We start from the raw sequence: 21,573 nt of genomic DNA on the forward strand, positions 1-21,573 counted from the left end.
AATTATAACCAGCCTAAATTGAGAGATGCTGGGAGTGAAATAAAATAACAGCCATTATTCAAATGGGGGATTATTAGTTTGCCGACTGGCCTTTTGCTCACTGTGGGGCCTGACAAATATGAGGCTTACCACGGCCTGGCTCCATGCCATTTCTCTTGTGTTATTGTACATTTGGCCTTGTTGTTCTCTGAGATTTGGACTTGAGAAAACAGTGACGAGGCTGCACCAACCCCCCCCCACGCTGCCTCTTCTCAATCACTTACAATCAGATTACTCTAAGAGTTGATGACAAGGCGTCAGGCTTGCAATGGACCCCCTTCTGTGGAGCCTTAATAAGGAGAGAGTGTAGTAATCCCCCATTTCTCATCTGGTCGTCTATGTCGACCCCCTCAGGGATGGAAAGCAGCATCAGATTTCTGTCCCCTCCTTTATCTGATGTAATGGATTTGCAACCGTCACAACCTGGAGGAAAGACGCAGACAGGCCAGCTTTCTAGGAGGAACCTGGCTGAGTATGAGGAAAAGTGTGCAGGATCACAGCTGTCGGTTTTTTAGTGTATGGACTCTTAATGTAAGCAGCCAAGTGTGTGTGTGTGTGTGTGTGTGTGGCCATCCTTTCAGTCATAATTATAATGACATTTAGGGAATGTCTTGATTTCTCTCTGCTGGCAAAACAGCCAACAAAATGTTGGCATCCTGGTGCCAAAATAACAAAAGGTATCAACAGAGTTATTCTTATTAAAATGAGCCAGTATTTGAACATTAAAGTCAAGGACAGAAAGGTTTACAACAGATTTGTTGTCTGTCCATGTTTGCACTTTACCGTCTCAATCACTGCAAGGGAGGGTCTGGCGTAATTAGTCTAATTGAGGCATTTGGATGCGATGACTCAAGTGAAAGAATAAATAGTCATAAAAAGAACGACATTAAGACTCGAGAAAGACTGAAGTGAGGACGTGTGTGCGTTCGGGCGGCTAAATACCTGTTTTCTGCGCTGTCATCCAAAATGCCTCACTGGTGAGTTGACCTTGCAGCATGTGCACGAGCTCATTCTGCCATTTTGGCCCTAGTGAGATGAGTTTGAGCAGCAGTTAGCCCAGATGCTTATCAGTCTCCTCCAATGGCACGCGGCCATAAGTCTTAAAAACACACACTTTGCTAATCTCGCTCTGGCGACTTTAAATATCCCACATTCTCTCTGTTTTTTCGCCACGTAATTATTCTTTGGTGGCTTCGTGTCGTTATTTATCGTCACGCTCCTCTTTCATCTGTAGTCTTATCTACAGAGCCAGCTCCCTCTGCCAGCTTCACCAGGACTATGGCCAGCTACATAAACAGTTCACTGACAAGGACGGTCAACTGTTTACTGACGAAGCAAAAGTCTTACTGGCAGCAGCCTGTGTTTGTGTGTGTGTGTGTGTGTGTGTGTGTGTGTGAGAGAACTGATAGTAAGAGGCTAATGTACAGCCACTTTGGGATTGGACACCTACAGGTCTCCCTGCAGAGACACATTTTTCGTAATACATTTAAGGTTTGCTTCACCTTGAATTCTGTCTGAACACTACAAAGCACACAGTGGAAGGAATAAGCAGGACTATCTCTCTCTCCTCCTCTTCCAGTCACACCTCCCCCTATTTTACATCCTCCTCTCCTTTCGGCCCCCTTGTGTCCTTTCTTCTTCCTCCCACGGTCCCTCTGCACTCCCACCGTCCTACGCTTCATCTTAACTATTATCAACAACATTGCAAGAGATGAATCGGTTCTGGCCGAGCTCCAGCACCGGGCAGATACTGTCACTGAAATCCATACATTATTTCTAAAGTCCGTTTCCTCTCCTCTCCTCTGCTTTAGTGTAACGCGTTCGTCTGACCGCGCTGCGCCTTTTTTTTTGCGACGATGTCGCTTTTCAATTAGTTTGTCACGTGATGTACAATTAAAAGGTCGCGAGCCAAGGTCGTTTCCTCTCACGGTGAAACGCTGTCCTCGGTTGCCTGACGCAGCTCATTTACGTGTCTTGGCTCAGGTGGATGCATCAGAAGTCACGTCAGTGCAGACTGTTCCAAAGCCCCTGGACAGGAGCCCTGCCTACAGCTACAGCTATGTGGCTAATTTGGCATATTCAAATGTAATGTTCTGTTAGCATGTGTTTTAGTATTGTTAATATGTTAATATTATATTTTGATGGTGTCATGTGGTTATGTTTAGGGCTGCAACAACTAATCGTTTAAAATCGATCATTAAAATAGTTGGCAACTCATTTAATAATCAATTAGTTGGGTCTACTTTATTACACGTACAGTTGCTACCCCCTAATGTGGGTCAGTAAGCCAACCAAAGCTTTTGTATACAGCATATATCAAACAACACTGTTTTTATTTCACTGACTTCAGTATATAGAAAAATTGTATGTATAGCTCATATTATATATGGACTTAATTCCGTACACTCCTTGCTGCCGTTTATGGGCACTAATGAAGTAAGGCCCAATTTCAAAAGTCAAAAGTCCTGGTATTTTCTTATTTTATTCTACAATTATTAAAGCCACTGTGTTCCTGGGAGAACACAGAGCTTTAGAAATTGATTTATACCCTTGCGCTGATCTAATCTTACCACAATTTAATCACAGAGGTCAACATGAAAACTCCCTGGACTTAGTGACTTCATTTTTGTCCACCCGGTGGTGCAGGGTGAGGCTGTGCATTTTGGCGTCAATAGACCGGATACTACTTTCGGGTGTCTTAACACTGTTGTAGCTTTAAATTGCAAAAGGAGCTCCAATGCAGTAGATACTCAATGGCCATTCATTTAACCCACATATTCAGTACGAGCAAAGTCCTTACTTGAGTTTAATTCAGACATCAATGAGCAAAGATTTCCTAGAGTTAAATGAATAGGTCCACACCAGTGGCATCATCTGGAGGTGAGACTCAAAGCACAGATATTACTTTGAAAAATCGCCGACATGTGAAGCAACGGCGCTGTAACCCTGTGGGCAAGTGGGATAAATGCCCCCGGTTGAAAGCTGAAAGGACTGCTGTTTTATTGTCGGTGATGTTTTTGATTAAGTTTAACACAGTGGTTCTTTGAGGACCTTTTGAAGATAACTGTTCCTGAAGCGGCGGTGCTGCTCTGACTGGAGCAAAGAGTGAAGCAAGCGGTATTAATGTGCCAGATGTTGTTCTGCAACCTGGACTTCATCTTTCTTTCTGTCAGGTGTGTCTGTGAGTAAAGGGGATATTGGTGTGATGAGAACAGCTGTCGGTATTTGCAAACACATCACTAAGCCCACACAATGTACAAGGCTGCCCAGTGCCAGCGGGTCTGTAGGGACCAGCTGCCCATGTCATTAGACATTCAGGCCAGACATCGAGCTGTGTGCCGCCAGACCCAGGCCAACGGCTTTGAACTCGGAACATGCACCGCGCCAGGGTCAGGCAGTGGGGAAAGCAGACTTGACTCTCGCTTCCAGTTGACACGCATACTCCTGTACGTGTGCACGAACACGGCGAGTCATCTGGAGTACACGTAGATCGGGGTTGTTAAATGGGAGGCTCATTAATATGCTTGTTTCGAGTTGATTTTTATATTTATTTATTTATTTGTGTTGCTCATTATCATAAGGGCTCTGTAGGAGCACAACAGCAACTGCTCCCAGTCCACTTTAGGCTTTGCTAAAGTGGGATTTTAACCCTATCCTGGTGTCTGTTGTTGAAAGAGAAACAGGGGTCTTTGTGTGCTTCCACGTGTGCTTTTGAAAGGTTCTGCGTCTGCGACTCAAAGCGAACGCATCACGGACAAATTATTGGAATGTGCGACACTGGATTGGTGACATTTACGATTCAAAAGCCAAACTGCTGCTGTTGCATGTGTGCAATCAGTCTGCTGTTCATGGCAACTGTCAAGGAGAAATCACATGTAATTAGGTATTGTTGGTATTGTGTAACCATGGGGATGTTTTCACATCAGTACATCAGAATAGTGTAAAATAAAACGTCGTGCTTATGTCTTAGTCGGTGATAAAAGACAAAATGAATCAAAGACATCTCAGAAAAAGAGCTCAACCAATACACAGCGTTTATTAAAGGTACGTTTGAAGATTAAAGTTGTTGCTTGTGCGTCTACAGAAGGAGTGCAGTGAAGTGTGAAGTCTGAAGCGAAAAAGGGAAATCAATGCCTCAGCCTGATGTAACACGACCCAGTCAGCCGTCATAATGTACCCCGTGCCATGGCTTTTCATGTACCGTGGATGTACTTAGCATTGGCACATATTGACACAGCTGCCAAAATAAGTCTTTCCAGAGCTTGAGCTTTCTTCGATTGGGAAGTTTCAGTTCGCTCGCCGAGCGACGCCGAGCGACGCCGAGTGCAAGGTCTAGTGACAAACAAACCGTGTGTCAATATGTAAATCCCAAACTGTGTTTGTTCTCCATTGTTGGAGAAGCGTAATAATCGATACCCAGTCAGTCGGTTTGTTTGTAGACAGGAAAAGAATAGTTTCATGTGCATTCAAATTCGAATGAAAAGCTGTGATCACAACGGCCCCTCATCTAAATTCACCCCCTGTTTTCCAAAACAAATGCCTCCTACTGAACTGAGGAGTTCCTGCTGACAGAGACCAAGAGGCAGACCGCCAGTCTTTGAGGAAACGACTAAACAGTGACATACGCAGAGGATGACACGCGGGAGATGAAATGGAAATGAGGCATCAAATCGTATTTCATCACTGCACCATATGCAACGGGGCAAGAAATATGTGTGGCCGCACAATTTAACTATCCGGCTTACCTTACCGCTAACTTTGGCTTTGCTGAAATTGAAAACATCTCAAAAATAGTATCACGGATATTTCATGGACATTTAGACCTGTTGCAAATCAAGTGCAAGAGGTTTTGTCTTTCGACCTGCTGGACTTGAGAATGTGATGTTTCTTTGCTGCAGTGTTGGTCAGTGCTAAATAGACAACATATATTGAAAATACAGAGGGGGTGGAATAAAACAGAACAGCCTTAAATGACTCCTTGTTATTTTTCATTGCAAAAACCACACCAGAAAGAAATCACACATTTTGTTCAGAGTTCAACCTTCTCTCACACTCAATAGAACTTGTCTTAACTTGTTGCTCTTGCTTATTACAGCCTGGATGTGTAGTTCCACGCAAGTACAAAGACAGACGCGAGCACGCGAACACTTTCATGTTCGCATATTCACTCGCTCCCACGCACACACACGTGCAAAGACGTACGCACCAGCTCCAGCCTCTGTCTTTTGTGACTCACAGACTGCAGCCCCCTCATTCATCAATAGTGCCAGAACAACTGGGTCAGGGGTCGGCATGCCACTGCAGCAGGCTGGCAGGCAGCAGAGGTAGAGAGGGATTTCACTGAAGGCACCGTGCCCTAAAGAAACAGCTTCCGCCTTCCTGGTACATTAGAGCTCCGTTCCATCAGTAGCCTGGAATTGTTGCACTGCTGTGTGCCAGACTTTGATATGCATGAGGCAGCAGGGGGCGCTCACAGCAGAGCCTCATACAGCCACAGGCCAACAAAGCACAACTTTAATGGGATGACAGGAGGCTGTATGATGAACTATGAGTGAGTGAATTCACCTGCAGGAGGAGGAGCAGGGGGAGGAGCTTCCTTCAGCGTCTGAGGCTGCTGTTTCACAGATTTCACCGATTTAGATTTTCCACTTTTATTTTTGTCCTGAAGAAAAAACAACAGTGAACTAGAGAGAGTGTGGCGACCTGGACCTGGACCTGGACCTGACCACCGACTCTCACCTGTGAAACTACACTAAACTTTATCTTTAAAACACAGTTACACACACAAGTAACTCACCTGTGTTTTCTGACTCCGCCTCTTCCCCCTGTAACCTCTGACCCGAGCACAGCTGCTCTTATCTTCTCTGTTCTGCTGAATCTGCACACACGCAGACAGACACACAGACACACACGCGCAGACAGACACACAGACACACAGACACACACGCGCAGACAGACACACAAACAGAAAACAGTCATGTGACTTTCGTGTGTCTTCAGTGAGAATGAGCGGATCAGCCTTTAGTGTTTATAACGTACAGTGAGACGGGTCGGACTCATTGGTCCCGGGACGTAGACCGGGTCTGGATCTGAGTCTGCACCGTCATTCTTCCACAGGACACGGACACGCTCGGCAGGCTGGGAAACGCTGTCCGCCTCCTTCAGAACTGCCAATCAAACACGACAGGAAGTAACAGCCGGCATAACAGGAAGTAACAGTGAGAGAATACAGTCATGGTAAAACGGTGACACTTACCATAAGCCATCTTCATCCTCCTCTTCCTCTTCCTCTTCTTGCCGTGGCTCGGGTGGGAGGGGCTAGAGTCCGAGGCCTCCAGGTTCTTCAACAGCACCACCTTCTGTTTGAGGCAGCTGCAGCCGAACATGCAGAGGCTCCGCCCACAGTGGCCGACCCTGGAGGAGTAGGCGAGGCTGGAGCAGATGCAACCCAGCCGGCAGAAGTCGTTCAGGCAGGGTGGGGCTCGGCGGCGGACCAGCTGGATGGGGGCGGTGGGATTCTCGTCGACAAAACCCTGAGGAGCAAGCAGAGCGACACTGTTACCACGGTTACCATGGTTACCTGCGTGACGGTTCTCTGGGTTCTGGTACCATCAGTGTGAAGAGTGAGGTCAGGGCGATGGCGGCCCGCTCCTTGGTGATGGTGGTCCTGTGTTGCCCCTCCCACACCACTCCATCCTCCAGGTCCTTCTGTCTGAGCAGAGCCCGGGTCATTAAAGGTGGGCCGGCCTTGCCTTCATCGCGGCCCAGCTCAGAGTCGGACTCCAGAGGAGCCAAGTCCTGGGAGACCGCGGCCCTGAGGGGGCTGAGGGTCTGGGACGAGGTGTTGGGTTTGAGTCTCCTCCTCCTCTTTCTCTTCTTCTTTAAAGTGTTGCTCTCAGGAGACTCACTTGATGGTTCTGTGTGGTTGGACTGGACTTTCAGCCGACTTTTCTGGGACCTGTTTGGTTCAGTGACAGGTGTCAGGTGGTCTGATGGGGGTAGTGGTCCCGCAGGCAGTTTAGGGAGCTGGTTCAGCTCAGCAGGACTTGGTTCGAGTGATGACCCTGGAGCAGAAGTAGGTTCTGGTCGGAGTCTGGTCTGTTTAGGACCTCTCCGTTTCTGCTGGGTCTTCCTCTCTTTGAGGGACAGTTTGGGTCTTTTAGAAGGGGGGATGAATCCAGATATGAGGTCCGAGGTGGGCGAGCTCACGCCATGCTTCTTCAGGACGTTGTCCAGGGTTCGGACGTAGCTGCTGCTCTGAGCAGGAAGCTCGTAGACCACAGGGACCGCGGGCTCCGCCTGCGGCTGAGAGAAGCTGGCGGCTCGCTCGTCGATCAACTTCCCCTCGTTCTCCAGATACTCGTCCAGCATGTCGCTGCAGAACGCAGACAGGTTCTTCTTAGGCTGATCTGAGCTGGGACCAGCTGCAGAGAGACAAGACAGAAAGTTAGTTGTTTGGCTCATAAAATGTAAAACCACTTTCATTCATTCATTCAACTGTCCTCATGTGTTGTACATGAGGTCACTTCCTCTTGTCAATATCACACTTTGTTTGCACGACAGAAAACACAATGTCAGACTCTCCGGTACAGTCCATTATGTCCACTATGTCCCATAGTGGTGCAATGGATCGTCATTGATCCGTTCGTTTCAATATCTCCGTGGATTGATTTATGAAAGTTGTGCGCGTGTTCAGTCAACACAGCTATTTTAATGGGGGGAATAGGGTATAATATGTCCACTTTAAACACGAAAGTGCTCGAGCCACGTTACGACATCCACTCACTCACTCACTCACACACTCTCACACACACACACACACACACACACACTTCAGTGAAACGACCGTGCCAGATCTTTATGAGAAGGAAAAGAAAAAAGTTGTGGATGAACTATACCGAGCATCGCCTGCTCACGACAGACGGGTGGACGTCCAGGGGAACGATAACCGCTCACTTCATTTGACTTAGACTTCCTTTTATTGTCATGGCACAGAGAACACAGCAGTGAAAACTGGCAACGGAATTTCGTTGCTTGGCAACCGGATAAAAACCAACAACACAGCATTGAATTTTGAGGTAGATTACTGTATGATACAGTCTGATGGCCAGCGGAAAGTAACTGTTCCTGAGTCTGTTTGTTCTGCAGTGGATGCTCCGGGAACCTCCTGCCAGACGCCAGCAGGGAGAACAGTCCATGGTGGGGGTGGTTATGGTCAGTGAGGATCTGGTGAGCTCTGGTTAGGCAGCGCCTGTGTGCAATGTCCTGGATGGGTGGGAGTGGAGTCCCAATGATCTTCTCCGCTGTCCTCACCACACTCTGCAGAGACTTCCAGTCTGAGGCCTTGCAGCTCCCAGACCAGACGGAGATGCCACTGGTCAGCAGGCTCTCGATGGTCCCTCTGTAGAAGGTTGAGAGACACCCTTCTCATCCATCGCAGGAAGTGTAGGTGCTGATGGGCTTTCTTCACCAGGGAGGTGGTGTGAAGTGTCCAGCTGAGGTTGTCTGTGATGTGAACCCCCAGGTACTGCTGACGACCTCCACCGTTGTGCCATTGATGAGGAGTGGTGTGTGGCTGGGTCGGGATCTTCCGAAGTCGACATGATCACTTTTGTCTTGTCAACATTCAGGAGCAGGTTGTTCACCCTGCACCAGTCCACCAGATGTCGCACTTCCACTCTGTAGGCTGGTTCGTTGTTGTCCTGAATGGGGCCCACAACTGTTGTGTCGTCCGCATATTTCAGGATGTGGTTGGTGTTGTACCTGGGACGACAGTCGTGGGTCATCAGGGTGAACAGCAGGGGGCTCAGGATGCAGCCCTGTGCCCGGTGCTCAGGGAGATGACACTTGAGGTATTGTTACCCACACGGACACGGGGGGGTGTTGAGGCCCAGGGGGCCCAATTTGTGTACCAGGTCCTGGGGGATGATCGTGTTGAATGCTGAGCTGAGGTCCAGAAACAGCATCCGCACAGGGGTGTTCTTGTCCTCCAGGTGCTCCAGGCTCAGGTGGAGAGCAGTGGAGATGGCATCCTCAGTGGAGCAGTTAGGTTGGTACGCAAACTGGAGCGGGTCGAATGATGGGGAAGTGGAAATGGAAATGATAAGGTCCTTAACCATCCGCTCGAAGCACTTCATGATGGCCGTTATTAGTGCAACAGGACGAAAGTCATTAAGGCATGATGGTTGGTTTCTTGGGCACTGGGATGATCATGGCAGACTTAAAGCACGGGGGGACAACGGCCTGGATCAGTGACGTTTTGAAAATGTCTGTGAGCATGTGGGCCAGCTGGTCTGCGAACTCCTTGATCAGCCGTCCTGGGATGTTATCAGAGCCATATGCTTTCCGTGCGTTAACTTTTCTCAGGGCTCTCCGTACAGCAGTGGTTTCGAGCCTGAGTGCCTGTTCATCGAGGTTGGAGGTAGCTTTCCTCGCGGGGACGTTATTCAGAGCTTCAAATCTCCCAAAGAAGTTGTTGAGCTCATTGAGGAAGCTGATGTCATCTCGGCAGGGTGAGGGTGTGGCTTTGTAGTCTGTGACGATCTTGATGCCCTGCCACAGTTGTCTGGTGTTGCTGGGGTCATGGAAGAAACCTTGGATCATCTGACTGTGGGCACGTTTTGCTGCCTTGATGGCCCGGTTCAGATTAGCAGACTGGGAGCTGCAGACACGCCCCCTCGCACAGGCACTTATCTTGTGCAGGTGCTGACACAAGCAGTGGAGGAATGGAAGATAAAGAGGCCCAGTGCTAACATCCCAGTCACAACTGATAACACCAAAGATCAAATAAATGCAGTCAATGAGGCAGAACTGGGCCCACAGACAGGGTGCTTTGCACAAAAAGACACTTAGGTACCATCACTGTGACATACTACACAGGCACAATCAGATTTTTGTCAAACGTATGTACAGTCTACAAAATCCTAAAAGGCTCGACTCCCACCTGTCTGCAAAGGTTAGTTTGTTACCGTGGCTCTGTAAGGTCCACTAGACCAGCATCTGTACACAGCTGCACTGTACCCTTTCGCTACTCAGCATGTGGACAGGCAGCCTTTTCTGTTCAAGCTGTCACACAATGGAACACCAGTGCAGATAATATAAGAAAGTGTGACCTGCTTGGTGGGTTTAAAGCTATAAAAAAAACACCTAAAACTCTCACAACAATGCACCCACTACTTTGCCAGTGGCTATTTGTGTGAGAGTGTGTGTGCACCTGTGAGGGACACTTCCTACATTGCTGTATGTTCTTACTTGTTGTGTAATGTTTTATCTGTGCTGTATTTATCTTTAGGTAGGGACTGCAGACGTACATTAGGCTAACTCTGGTGTAATGCATCAAATGGTGACATTTACGTTTTTAATTGCACATGGTCCCTTTCAAATCAAATCAAATGTAGTGAACTTGGCATCACAGAAGGGAATGTCAGTCAATAGGATGGACCGCCTCCTTGGGAGGATCAGGAAGGTGGTTTCCTACTTCCATCGAAGCACAACAGCTGCTCATGTGCTGAAGACAAAGCAAGAAACACTAAAGCTGCTATCTACCTACTCATCAGCTCATACATGATGTCCCAACAAGATGGAACTCCACTATATACTCAAGACCCTGAAGAAAAAGGTCAAAGACATCGTCACCCTGTGTGATGATGATGATGATGATGATGTGAGAGTGGCAGACGAGGTCCTCCAGGAGCTTAAAGCCCTCAAAACTGTTACATCTCTGCTGAGCACTGAAACTCCACCGTCTGTGTCAATGATCCTGCCGCTGAAAACAAGGGTTCTACAATCCATGGCTCCAAGTGTGGAAGACCGCACCATCACTCCAGATGTCAAGACTGCCATTAGAGAGGACCTGAAGCCCAGATACACTTCACCCCCTACTCTGCAGGACTACCTCCACAGATCTACTGCCCTGGATGTCACATGGACATACAGTGACCTCACCACTGAGACTGTGATGAGCTAAAGAAAAAATAATCAATTTAAATCTCAATACATTTTTTTATTTATTAAATGTTCATGTCTATGAAACATGAAAATGAATAATAGGTTTAATTAATCAACAGGAGCAAACTTGGACACATCTGCTCCACAAAAGACGCCGGCGATGGCAGAGCTTTTTGGAGAGAAAGACATGGACAGCAAGACTCCTGCTGACATCATCAAAGAGGAGGTGGCATCTTACCCGGCAGCAAGCAGCATGTCAGTGGATGGTGGAAAAGCAATGAGTGCCAGGCTCTTCAGTTCCCTTCTCAACAGCAGGGGACATAGTGACTGCATAGAGGTCCACACGCAGACAATGTAGACATCCTTGTCTTTTTGAAGAAGAATTTGAAATAATACGCTCAGGTATAATTTGCTTTCTTTCTTTTATTCTTCTTTGATGATGTGGACATAGAATTTATTTCACTATCCATGTTTCAAGGAAGATGATGTTGCACTTTAAGTTGTTATTCCATTAATTATGATAAAAAGAAGATATTATGCCATGTGCACTTTAAGTTGATTTTATATATTTTAATTTAATAATTTAAAAGGGTTAATCAACAAAAAGACAAAACTTATGTTTATTTGTCTTGTCTTTTTTTTTTGCTGATCCGAGAAACGATCTGAACTGTGTTTTTTTTTATCTGAATGTCCCACTATGTCCCACTATGTCCACTATGAACAGTTACCTTCAGGTTTGGCTGAGGAGTGAGTGGGCGGAGCCTCTGAGGGAGTGAACTTTTCTCTCCAGCCTTTAATCTGGGTCACATCTGTGGTTTTTCCTGTTCTGGACACAAACGCTGCAGAAACACCTGAAGAAGAGGAGGAAGAGGAGGAAGAGGAGGAGACATTTACAGGTGACACCAAGCTGAACTCTGAACATGACAATAACACTTGTTATATCTCAAACTGGACGACCTAACGATGTTAGTCCAATACGTTTATGAATGAGTGGTTACAGAGACATAAGGTTCTCACGGCCCAAACATGACTCAGCTAAAAATCCAATGATCGTTGCAGTGATTGTCTTTGTCTTTTGTCTTTGTTGAGACAGAGATCATCAAGTCGACATTTTCTCTCTCTTTCTTTAAAGGGGACATATTATGCAAAATCAACGTTTTAATCATTTCAGTACTTATATTTGGGACTCTGGAGGCCCGACCAGTCGCCAAAGGGTGGAGAAAGAATACTCAGTCATGTTTTCATGGTCCCCCTTAGTGTAAGTATAGGCCATTAAACACGCAATGTTGAATTCCCTGCGCTTATGTCGGCAGCATGCGCATTTCACCGCGAATGTTACCGCCCACCAGTAAGTTTACTTGGAGAGCTCCACCTTAGCTCCACCTTAGCTCCACCTTAGCTCCACCTTGTCCCTGCGAGAGTGCAGGCGAGGGAGGAAGAGCGCTATTATGTCAACGCGGAGGGACAAGTGTGCTGTTGGTGGCTGCACAGTGGAGCACAGTGTTTTACAGAGGATTTTATATATGAAGCTAATGTGTGTTCGCACCACTTCACATCAGTATTTAGTCAGCGACGTACAAACGAAAAGGTCACATAGAGGTCATAACTGACCATTCTGACACGTCCTAATTAAACATATTTCTTCAGTACATCCTCCATGACCGGAGCACACACACTCAGTCTGATACAGTCACATACAGCAGCTGTTTATGCAGCTCGCCGCTGACGATCAGCGGTGCTGCACTCTCTGTGTCACCGCTGATCGCCAGTGGCGAGCGGCGAGCTGCCTAAACTGCCCGGACCACCGGAGCTGGCCAATGGTGGCGATCAGCGGTGCTGCACTCTCTGTGAAAATCAGTTCGGGGCATCAGGGGCCGCTGATCGCCAGCTCGCCGGAGCACCGGAGCTGGTCAGCAGTGGGGAGGAGCACAGTCTCCGGTCTGATACAGCAACATGCAGTTTATCCAGCTCGCGGCGCCGCTGGCGATCAGCAGTTCTGTTCCTAAGTGTTTTTAACTGATTTACAGTTCGGCAGTGTTCGGCTCGATCCTTATGTAGGACGTCTCTTCCTGTGACGGCACTCTCGCTGTTTTCTGCTCACGCTGACATGTTGATATTGTCAGAGAGCTAGTGGAGGGAGGGGGAGACGAATAGAGCTGTAAAGCGCTGTAAAGAGGACAAATCAGAAACCCCCTGGAAGAAGTGGGTGTGTATTTGCCTGTGTCTCATTTGCATATAAAGGGACCATGCACGAAAACCGAGTGTTCTGAAAGGGGCGGGTTTAGCAGGGTTATTGAACTACTATGATGCTTCATCCTTAGGGAATTTTGACCAAAGCATGTCACTGACATGTTCATTAGGACACCAGGGAACTATTTTAATGGGGGAAATAGGGTATATATATATATATATATATATATATATATATCTCTATGTCCCCTTTAACGTCACTCGCTCGCTGTTCTGCACGGAATCTCGCGTCAGCGGTGGAGTGAGAGACAGTGGACAGCGATGATGTCTCCATGGCTGTCCTGTGTGGGCCTCGTCTACGCACATCACGCAGCGCAGGGCATCAAACAGTAGGTGGCGTCGTAACAGACAAGGGAGACATTTACCTAAATATCACTCCCTTCTTCACTGCACTTTCAAGGACCCGTGAGAACCCTGTCTCAAGAATCCTCCCTGTGTACTTGGGTCAATGACATATAAGGTTTTTTAACAGGTGAATTTAAAAATATGATAAATATGAATTTCTATTGCAATTGGTCAAAGCTTTACAATGTCATGTGTACATGCATACATGTTAAAATCTTGAATTACGATATTTTGGTGGTTTTTCACGTAAATTAATTGGTCGTTTCCCTCCAAAATGTCATGTGGTGCGACCATCAATCATCTTAAAAATGTATTTATTTAATCAACATATTTACCCTTTTTTCACAAGTTCTTAGTAAAATGATGTGTCTAGAAACTAATTATTTGGATTTCTGTTGAATTGTCATACATACTGATATAATCCTCATTCCTCTAAAGTCATGGTCACCGTTTTGCATGTAGTTTGCGTGCTAATTTTTCCTGTAAAATGCATAAAAATAATGAAAATGTAAACAAAATCCCACTAACTTCATCTTACCCCATCAGTGAATAAGTTTCTGCCACAGAAAGAAGGTATCACTTTTTTTATTTTGCTACAGTTATTGCTATTAATGGTCGCGCCACATGATGGGTGGTCGCACCACATGATGGGTGGTCGCACCAAATGATGAAACCAGCTTAAATCTCTTACAAATCAATAGAATAAGAGACAATCATTTGTTTAAAACAGATTTTATTAATTTAAATATTGAAGACAAACATCTCTTTTCAACACTTTTCATTTAATTTCATTTTGGTTAACACATTAACTTTCATTGCCATTCTTTTACAAACACTGTGTTGAAGTGAATTTTTGTAAACATTTCACAAATCAGTAAGGAACAAGATGAACTCAGACACATCAAACTTGAAGACATCTAACTATTCATACCATCATCCTCATTCTTATATGAATGTTGGAGATATGGTTTAGGTATTTCCTTAACCCCAGGAACTTTTGAACTTGTTCCAGTCGGCTTCTCAATTTAGAACAGCGAGAAGTTGTTGGCTCAGGTTCAGAGATGACTGCTATGACATCTTTCTTATAGTAGAATATGGAATCTGGAGTTTGTGGCCGCGTGAATAAGTTCTTACTCCCTGAGTGTAAAACCTTCCAGCAGGCAAAACTGTAACTCTATTTATCTATTTATTGTTATAGTTGGTATCAAAGCACTGTTGTCATCAAAGTGCATCATCAAAGCTCTTTTGTTATATGTTAACCTTCGTATGTGTCTTTGTAAAACTACTGATCAACAGGATCTGTACACATAGCATTGACCCTGATATCTTCTCCCACAACCTCAAGAACTTGGCCTACATATGGAAGTTCATCGTATGTTACAATCACAAAACATAAGCCCTGATCACTTTCCCCCTTCTGTGACTGTGAGGTTGAGGCCTCCTCCATGTTGGATGTGGTGTTCTGCATGTCAACTTTTACAGGCTGGTAACATGAGCATATTTTCATTTTGGCTTGTTTGCAAAAGGAAACAAATAAGGAATCTTTCCCTGCTGCTTTCTTCTCTGGTAGCTGAAACAAATTTAGTATTGTGTCAAGCTACAGTGTATACAGTTTGGCTTTTTTTCAGATACAGCAGACTGACATTTCAATTAAAATGTACATTATATTTTAAATCCCCTCCACACAATATAACTTCATGTAATTCAAGTTGCTTTTCAATACAAAGTTTTTTTTAGCTTTTACATAAACCTTTCTGTTCTCTTTGCAAGGTACTCAGGGTCAGAGTTCACACGGCATGTGGCCCACGGTCTTCACTGCTTGAGAGCGGCATCTGATGAAATGGATTTTTAAAAAAAAACTTTAGAAAGACATAATGGCAACATGACATGTTACAAATATTTGTTCTTTATTTTTTTTCCCAATATTATCAATAAGGATTTAACATAAAGCATTGCTTCTGAATTGTATGAAAAATTAAGAAAAAGCACAATTTTATCTTTTAAATAAAATAACAATTTACTACCTTTTAAATATATAAACCATCAAAATGATATTAAAACACAAAAACTTCCTTTAAAATAAGTCTACAACTCATTGAAAGCTAGCTGCAATGGTCGCACCACATGATATTTGGTCGCACCACATGATATTTGGTCGCACCACATGATATTTGGTCGCACCACAAGATATTTGGTGGCACCACGTGATATTTTCATATTCAATCAAAATGTACAGGCATACACCTAAACAAAAGTTGCTATCAAATTATGAATTTGTGAAAATAAATCAATATTTATTGTGTTTTTGAGGTCATACCACATGACATCCATATTTGGAAACTATCTACCAGCCATTTTAAAAGCAGTTATTTTAAAAGATGAGAGAGAGTTACAAACCTGCTAACTGAGTCTGTGGGTCCTCTGCAAAGTTGTTTGTGATGTAACTTCCTGTCTTGGGGTGGCTTTGAAAATGAAAGTTCCAAAATGGTGGTTTCTTCATGGTCGCACCACATGATATTTCATAAAATGGACATACTCGGACGAAGTTTACTTGCGTAAATAAGAGGGAAATATCATTACAAGATCACTGTAATTTCACATGAGGTTACAAAACACTTTAGAATTTATGCCAAATAGGGCAGAAAATAAATTTGAATAGATTAAGATTCATTTTAAATAAATGTCCAAAACTGGATTCATGAGTGGACGGTCACACCACATGATATTTTTACACTTTCAGAAGCAATACAAATGAAATGCCTAATGATTTTTGAAAAATGAAAGTGGTTACACATAAAGGATAGTGACTAAATATATATGGTGTATTTAAGTTTTCTAGAATATATTTTTAACAAGAAAAAATGCAGTTGGACAGTATAATTAGCCGTCATGTCATTGGCCCACTTACAGGTTAAATAAATAAAACTCAGGTCAGTGTGACCGCGGTACGAACCCTGAGGTGGAGGCGGCTCCCGGTGCTGCAGCGCCACATAGTGTCCAGGAGGGGGCAGAGGCAGACGGACGCCCAGGTACTGCAGGTCGATTGCCAGAGTCGGATCCAGCAGGTTCATCTTCAAACCCACTGAGTTTTACACACAAACAGAGTCATCACCAACATCATCAGCAGCTCAGTGGCGCCCCCCTGTGGAGGTGAGATACGCACCTTCCTGCAGCACAGGGTGAATGACCTGTCTGTGCTTCATCAGCTGCAGGTCTCTGAGCAGAAGCTTCTCACCGCTGCTTCTCTTCTGCAGAGTCTCTGCTCACACACAAACACCACAGTTAGCTTAGCACAAACAGCAAGTTTGCCAGTGTTGACATACGACAACTAACAAGAGCTTGATTGTTGCTTAGATTTAGCTTTAGGTAGTTCAAATTTTGGCATTTACATTTAGCCTCTATGTCACAATAATGTAACTAAGCATCAGCATACTGTTCGCTTGAAGTTAGCATTTACGTTCTACTAGTTGTTGATAGCTCCGAATTTAGCTGTAGCTTCTGTCAGGATCTAAAAACATGCTACAAATAAATGACATGTGCCAGGGATTAGCTTCTTAGCTAAGTCATCCTGAACCACACTGTAATATGCTAATGAGGTTCACCGTGGTCAGGTGTGTCAGCAGGTGGCAGCAGAGGAACATCAGGTGTCGCCTGAGTGCGCGGTTCCTCCACAGAGTCAGGAACGTGAAGTTTGAGTGCCTCCTGAAAAACAACAAACAAGTCCTCATACTGCCCCCTACAGTAGAAAATACAAAGTTCATGTCCCAAATGTCCACAAGTTTCTCATGGAACTGCACAGCTTTGTTTTCTCCTGCATCAAAGACAGAACCTGGTTCCTGCTGACAAGGTTCAGCTGATACTAAAATGTGACGTCTTCAGACTGCCGGCCTCTGATTGGTCAGAGAGTTTCGTCACTGAAGAGTCACAAGCGTGACGTCAAAGACAACGATGTAGATCAGTTAAAAACCCTCCCTGTAATTCCACAGTCTCTTTAATTGATCTACAGGTGGACATTGTTGTCTTTGACGTGGCGCTCATGGTCAGGGCAGGTACTAAAGAAACCCAGCAGGTGTCAGGTTCTATCACTGATGGAATCACAATAATCTGGGTTTGGAGGAACAGTTCTGAATTGGTACAAGTTCCTCATTGTTCACTTCTTAAACCGTGCCACCCTCAGTATTTACTGGATTGTCGCAGTTGATGTCAGGTGACTATGCTGGAATATAAACTGATGAGTTTAGTTTCACTTTTCTAAATTTAGCAAAAAGGTAGCGAGCGTTGTAAAATATTTGAACGGTAAATTTTATCGTGTTTTGGACAATAAAAAAAAAAAAAAACTGCTTTAGGTTCACCTTTGATGTAAAAGAGATGAACAGCTGCTCCTCCACTTCCTCCAGGTTGGGCTGCATGCTAACGTAGGCAGAGTCATCGACCTTTTCATCCATGTCGACAGTAGGTTTCCGCCTCTTGGACTTGTTCCTGCATTTGTCGGGTTTCCTGGCTGGGACTGGTTCGGGTACATCTGCCTCTGGTGTCGCAGGAGGTGGAATCACCACAGCCTCCGAATTTGAAAACGCGACCTCCATACCGAGGTCGTCATTGGTGGAGAAAAAGTGCACAAGTTCAGTGAGTGAAGGCGTGGGTGACAGCGGGTCTCCATCTAATGAGGAGAAGGTTGGAGACAGAGACAGCTGGAGGACCAGGGGGGACAGTTCTGCAGGAAATGGCAGTGACTGCTGGTTGTCTTGAAATGACGGAGCAGAATCAGGATCAGGAGTCATGGACGTTTGGGGTTCATGGGTGGATGGACTTGGGGAAGGCAACAAGGGCGACATGACAGATGCTAAGGGAAGCGTCTGTGACATTGGTTGAAATGTTGTGAATGAGGCGTCTATGTACGGTGGCCCGGGCAGAGGTAACACCGTGTGCCATTTAAACACAGACGTAGTAGAGCCATCCCTCTGCGGTGACCCATTAGGAGGTTCTGGTTTCTGATTAAGCTCAGAAGAAGTCGAGTCCAGTTCAAAAGCCAACGAGGCAGGAAGGGCGGGTAAAGGTTCTGGAGAACTTGCAGGTGACAAAGGCTCAAAGCCAAAAGAAGAACACTCTGGGTCAGGAAGTAACAGATGAGATTTCATGGTTGGAGAGTCCGAGGGTACTGTGGAAGATTCCATGATGGGAGGCGTTTGTGGCGAGTTAAGGGCATTTAACACTGTATCAAGGGGTGGAGATAAAACTGGACATGCAGCAGCAGAGGTAGCAAGAGGTGAGGACATGGTGGACATACATGTCCCAAGAGTACATAACACTGTAGTGTGATCAGGTCCGGCCTGATTAGAGTCTAAACATTCAGGAATTGAAACAGAGACAAAGGGATCATCAAGACTTGGTGCCGTTGTTTCTGTGGAGGCAGCAGACTCTGGATGTGATGGAGGAGCTGCTTCCACCACTGGTTCAGATGTATCTACATCTGTGACTGCGTGTCCAGAAGAAGGTTTGTTGCAACATTTTTCATCATCTACTAGATTGTTTGATGGAGCGTTTGAATCAGAACTGTGTGATTCAGACTCAGGTGGGAGTGCAGGGGGAGGAGCATCCATCTTATTCTTGGCCCTTTTAGACTTTGTCGAATGCTGCTTCAGAAACAGAGCAAGGGCGGGCAAAGGTAGTGGCGCTGGTCGTTTCTGCTGCTGCTTTACATTCTCTTCTGATGGCGCTTCTGGTTTAGGTCGGTGGTCGGAGTCCACATAGGTCTGGGACACTGGGGGATCAGTGACTACATGAGTCACCTCACTATAATCTTTCCTAGTACCGTCTTTGGAGGTTTTTACATTCAAACAGTTCCTATTAGACTTAGCTTTACGCTGTGCTGACGATGTCTTACTGTGTGTCTCATGTTTCTCTGGAACACCTGGTCCGTTTGTTAGCCCAGTTTTTAGAGAAGTTCCGTTGTTGATGTTCAGCTGATCCAGGTTACATCGCTGCAGTGAAACATGAGCTTCCCTGATAAGCTCAGAAAATAACTTCTGAGCAGGACGTGAACTGCTGCTGCAGGAAATCAAACAACAAAACAGTATTAGCTCATGAAACACTGTGACACTGACAAACACAACTTTGTCCTACGTAATTGATAGCCACCCATTTTGCTTTTGAAAAGATACAAAAAATATTTTAGATGTTAACCCTGGCAGGACTTTAACACTCTAAAAAAACCCAAAACAAGTATCAAGGGAAACAGGTTCAGAACTTCACCAAGCTATTCAGTCCAGTCAGAGATGTAAATGACCACATACGGGACAATTCAAAGAGAAGTGTCCTCATGCAACACCTTTTGGATCACTGGTATAAACTGATCCAAATCCACATGACAGTTAGATTAGACAGACTAAAAAAAACACTGAACATGCCATCTTCTCTGTCATGTTGGAACTCTTACCACAAACTCTCAGCAGGAACCTTGACACAAGATGGATCTTTGTTCGCAATCTCTCCAGAACCTGAAGACTTTGGAACCACTACTTTTGAACCTTTGGGTTTGTGGTTTGCAAGCAAAGACTTTAAGCTCTTCTTCACAGGATGATCACTGGTTGCCTTCGCCTCCTCTTTGGGAGTCTCTTTTCCAGAGTTCAGTTTTAGCTTCAGGCCTGATGAACCGGACGAGTCCTCCTTCAGTCCTTTAGCAAACGGGTTGTGGTCAACTATGAGCTGAGCAAACCTGGAGTTCTGGTAAGCAGCGACCGCCAAGAACTCAGTCTGAGGGAAAGTGAAGGTGACAACGCTAGCACCAGTTAGCTTAACGTCTTTAGCAGCTTTGTCAGTCTGGATGATGTGCAGTCGCGGCAGGTAGCGGTGCATCGGGTGTAGTGCGATGTTCCCTTCCTGGTCCGAGACACTGTTCGTGAGCTTCAGTCTGTAAAAGGACACCGGACTCTGCATCCAGTGTTGACCTGTCGATGGGGACTCAGGGTGAGAAAACAGTCGACTCTTCATGTGACTCTCTGCTTTCCCGGCCGTCTGCCAGTTCCTGCCAGTCCACCTGTAACAGCTATTGTCTAACAGCTGAACGTCCATAAGGAGACAGTACTTCCTGGACGGCTGCAGGCCGGAGACACGGAAGCGGCAATAGGGGAACATCCTGCTGCCCTGTTTGGTCAGAATCATCTCCGTTCTGCATCTGAAGAACTCGTTCCACATGTTGTTGTTGTCCAGTGTGACTCGGACACCTCTGCACATGCTGACAGGAGACAGGTTGTCCTGCAGAGGACTTGGACTGGACAGAGGTTTGACCGCAGGAAGAGCACCGGGCGTCCTGATGCCTTTACCCGTCATGTTTGCCTCTCTGTTGGTCACTTTTACATGACTGCTCCGTTCCCTCCCACCTTCACATGCCTTCTCTGGTTTAGGGAGAACACAGTGTGCAGGTGGATGCTTGGCTGCAGGTGGCGCTGCAGAGCTGGTTGCTCCTTCCTGATGAAACACCATACCCTTCTGCTTCTTCTTCTTACAAGCCATGAACACGTCCCAGACATTTAAAGGACGAGACGGTCCTGCTTCTTAAAGACGCGAGCCATGATGAGAGCAGACAGCCTCCTAAAAAACATGCAAGAGACTTTCGTTAGCTTCACGACACAGACGACGTAAACAAGTCCACAATGTGAAGTGGTTCCCCTGAACAGGACGGGATTAAATACTATGACAGATTGTTTACAACCCTATCAGTCAAATTGACGGACAGACAAAAAGTCTGCAGTTCATGGATTAAACGCCCTGTATGTGTGACTCCACATCCATAGGTGTATCTCTGTATCTCTCTATAAGCTGATATGTGTGAAATGAGTTTATGACAGTGAGACAGAGAGTGCTGTGGTTCTGTATGGCACAACAGACAAAACAACGACACAAAACTACCCACACCAGACAAAACGACACAAAACTACCAACACCAGACAAAACAACGACACAAAACTACCAACACCAGATAAAACAACGACA

At 45.6% G+C, this 21,573-nt stretch overlaps 1 protein-coding gene across 2 annotated transcripts; it reads right to left on the reverse strand.

The window, feature by feature from the left end:
• Window positions 1-5,519: 5,519 nt before the first annotated feature.
• LOC122760254 (MAX gene-associated protein-like) lies at window positions 5,520-21,483 on the reverse strand. 2 transcript variants are annotated; one of them, XM_044015341.1, is made up of 11 exons: window positions 20,018-21,483; window positions 17,934-19,626; window positions 17,184-17,283; window positions 16,745-16,840; window positions 16,535-16,663; window positions 11,715-11,837; window positions 6,649-7,463; window positions 6,296-6,572; window positions 6,079-6,206; window positions 5,837-5,917; window positions 5,520-5,701 (listed from the first exon to the last, which is right to left on the reverse strand). In XM_044015341.1, the coding sequence occupies exons 1-11, from the start codon at window positions 21,091-21,093 to the stop codon at window positions 5,585-5,587; spliced, it is 4,635 nt and encodes a 1,544-aa protein (XP_043871276.1). In that variant the 5' UTR covers window positions 21,094-21,483; the 3' UTR covers window positions 5,520-5,584. The 2 variants fall into 2 exon arrangements, with proteins under 2 accessions (XP_043871276.1, XP_043871275.1); XM_044015340.1 differs by having other exon boundaries at window positions 17,934-19,629.
• Between the last annotated feature and the right edge of the window lie 90 nt (window positions 21,484-21,573).

This window comes from Solea senegalensis, unplaced genomic scaffold (genome assembly GCF_019176455.1).
Source record: "Solea senegalensis isolate Sse05_10M unplaced genomic scaffold, IFAPA_SoseM_1 scf7180000013288, whole genome shotgun sequence".
Lineage (NCBI taxonomy): Eukaryota > Metazoa > Chordata > Actinopteri > Pleuronectiformes > Soleidae > Solea > Solea senegalensis.

Coding starts and splice junctions, on each gene's coding strand:
- LOC122760254 (XM_044015340.1), bottom strand. CDS start 21,093: ATGGCTTGTAAGAAGAAGAAGCAGAAGGGTATGGTGTTTCATCAGGAA. Junction 19,630..20,017: donor GTTCCTGCTGAGAGTTTGTG/GTAAGAGTTCCA, acceptor GATTTCCTGCAG/CAGCAGTTCACGTCCTGCTC. Junction 16,664..16,744: donor TCACCCTGTGCTGCAGGAAG/GTGCGTATCTCA, acceptor TGTAAAACTCAG/TGGGTTTGAAGATGAACCTG.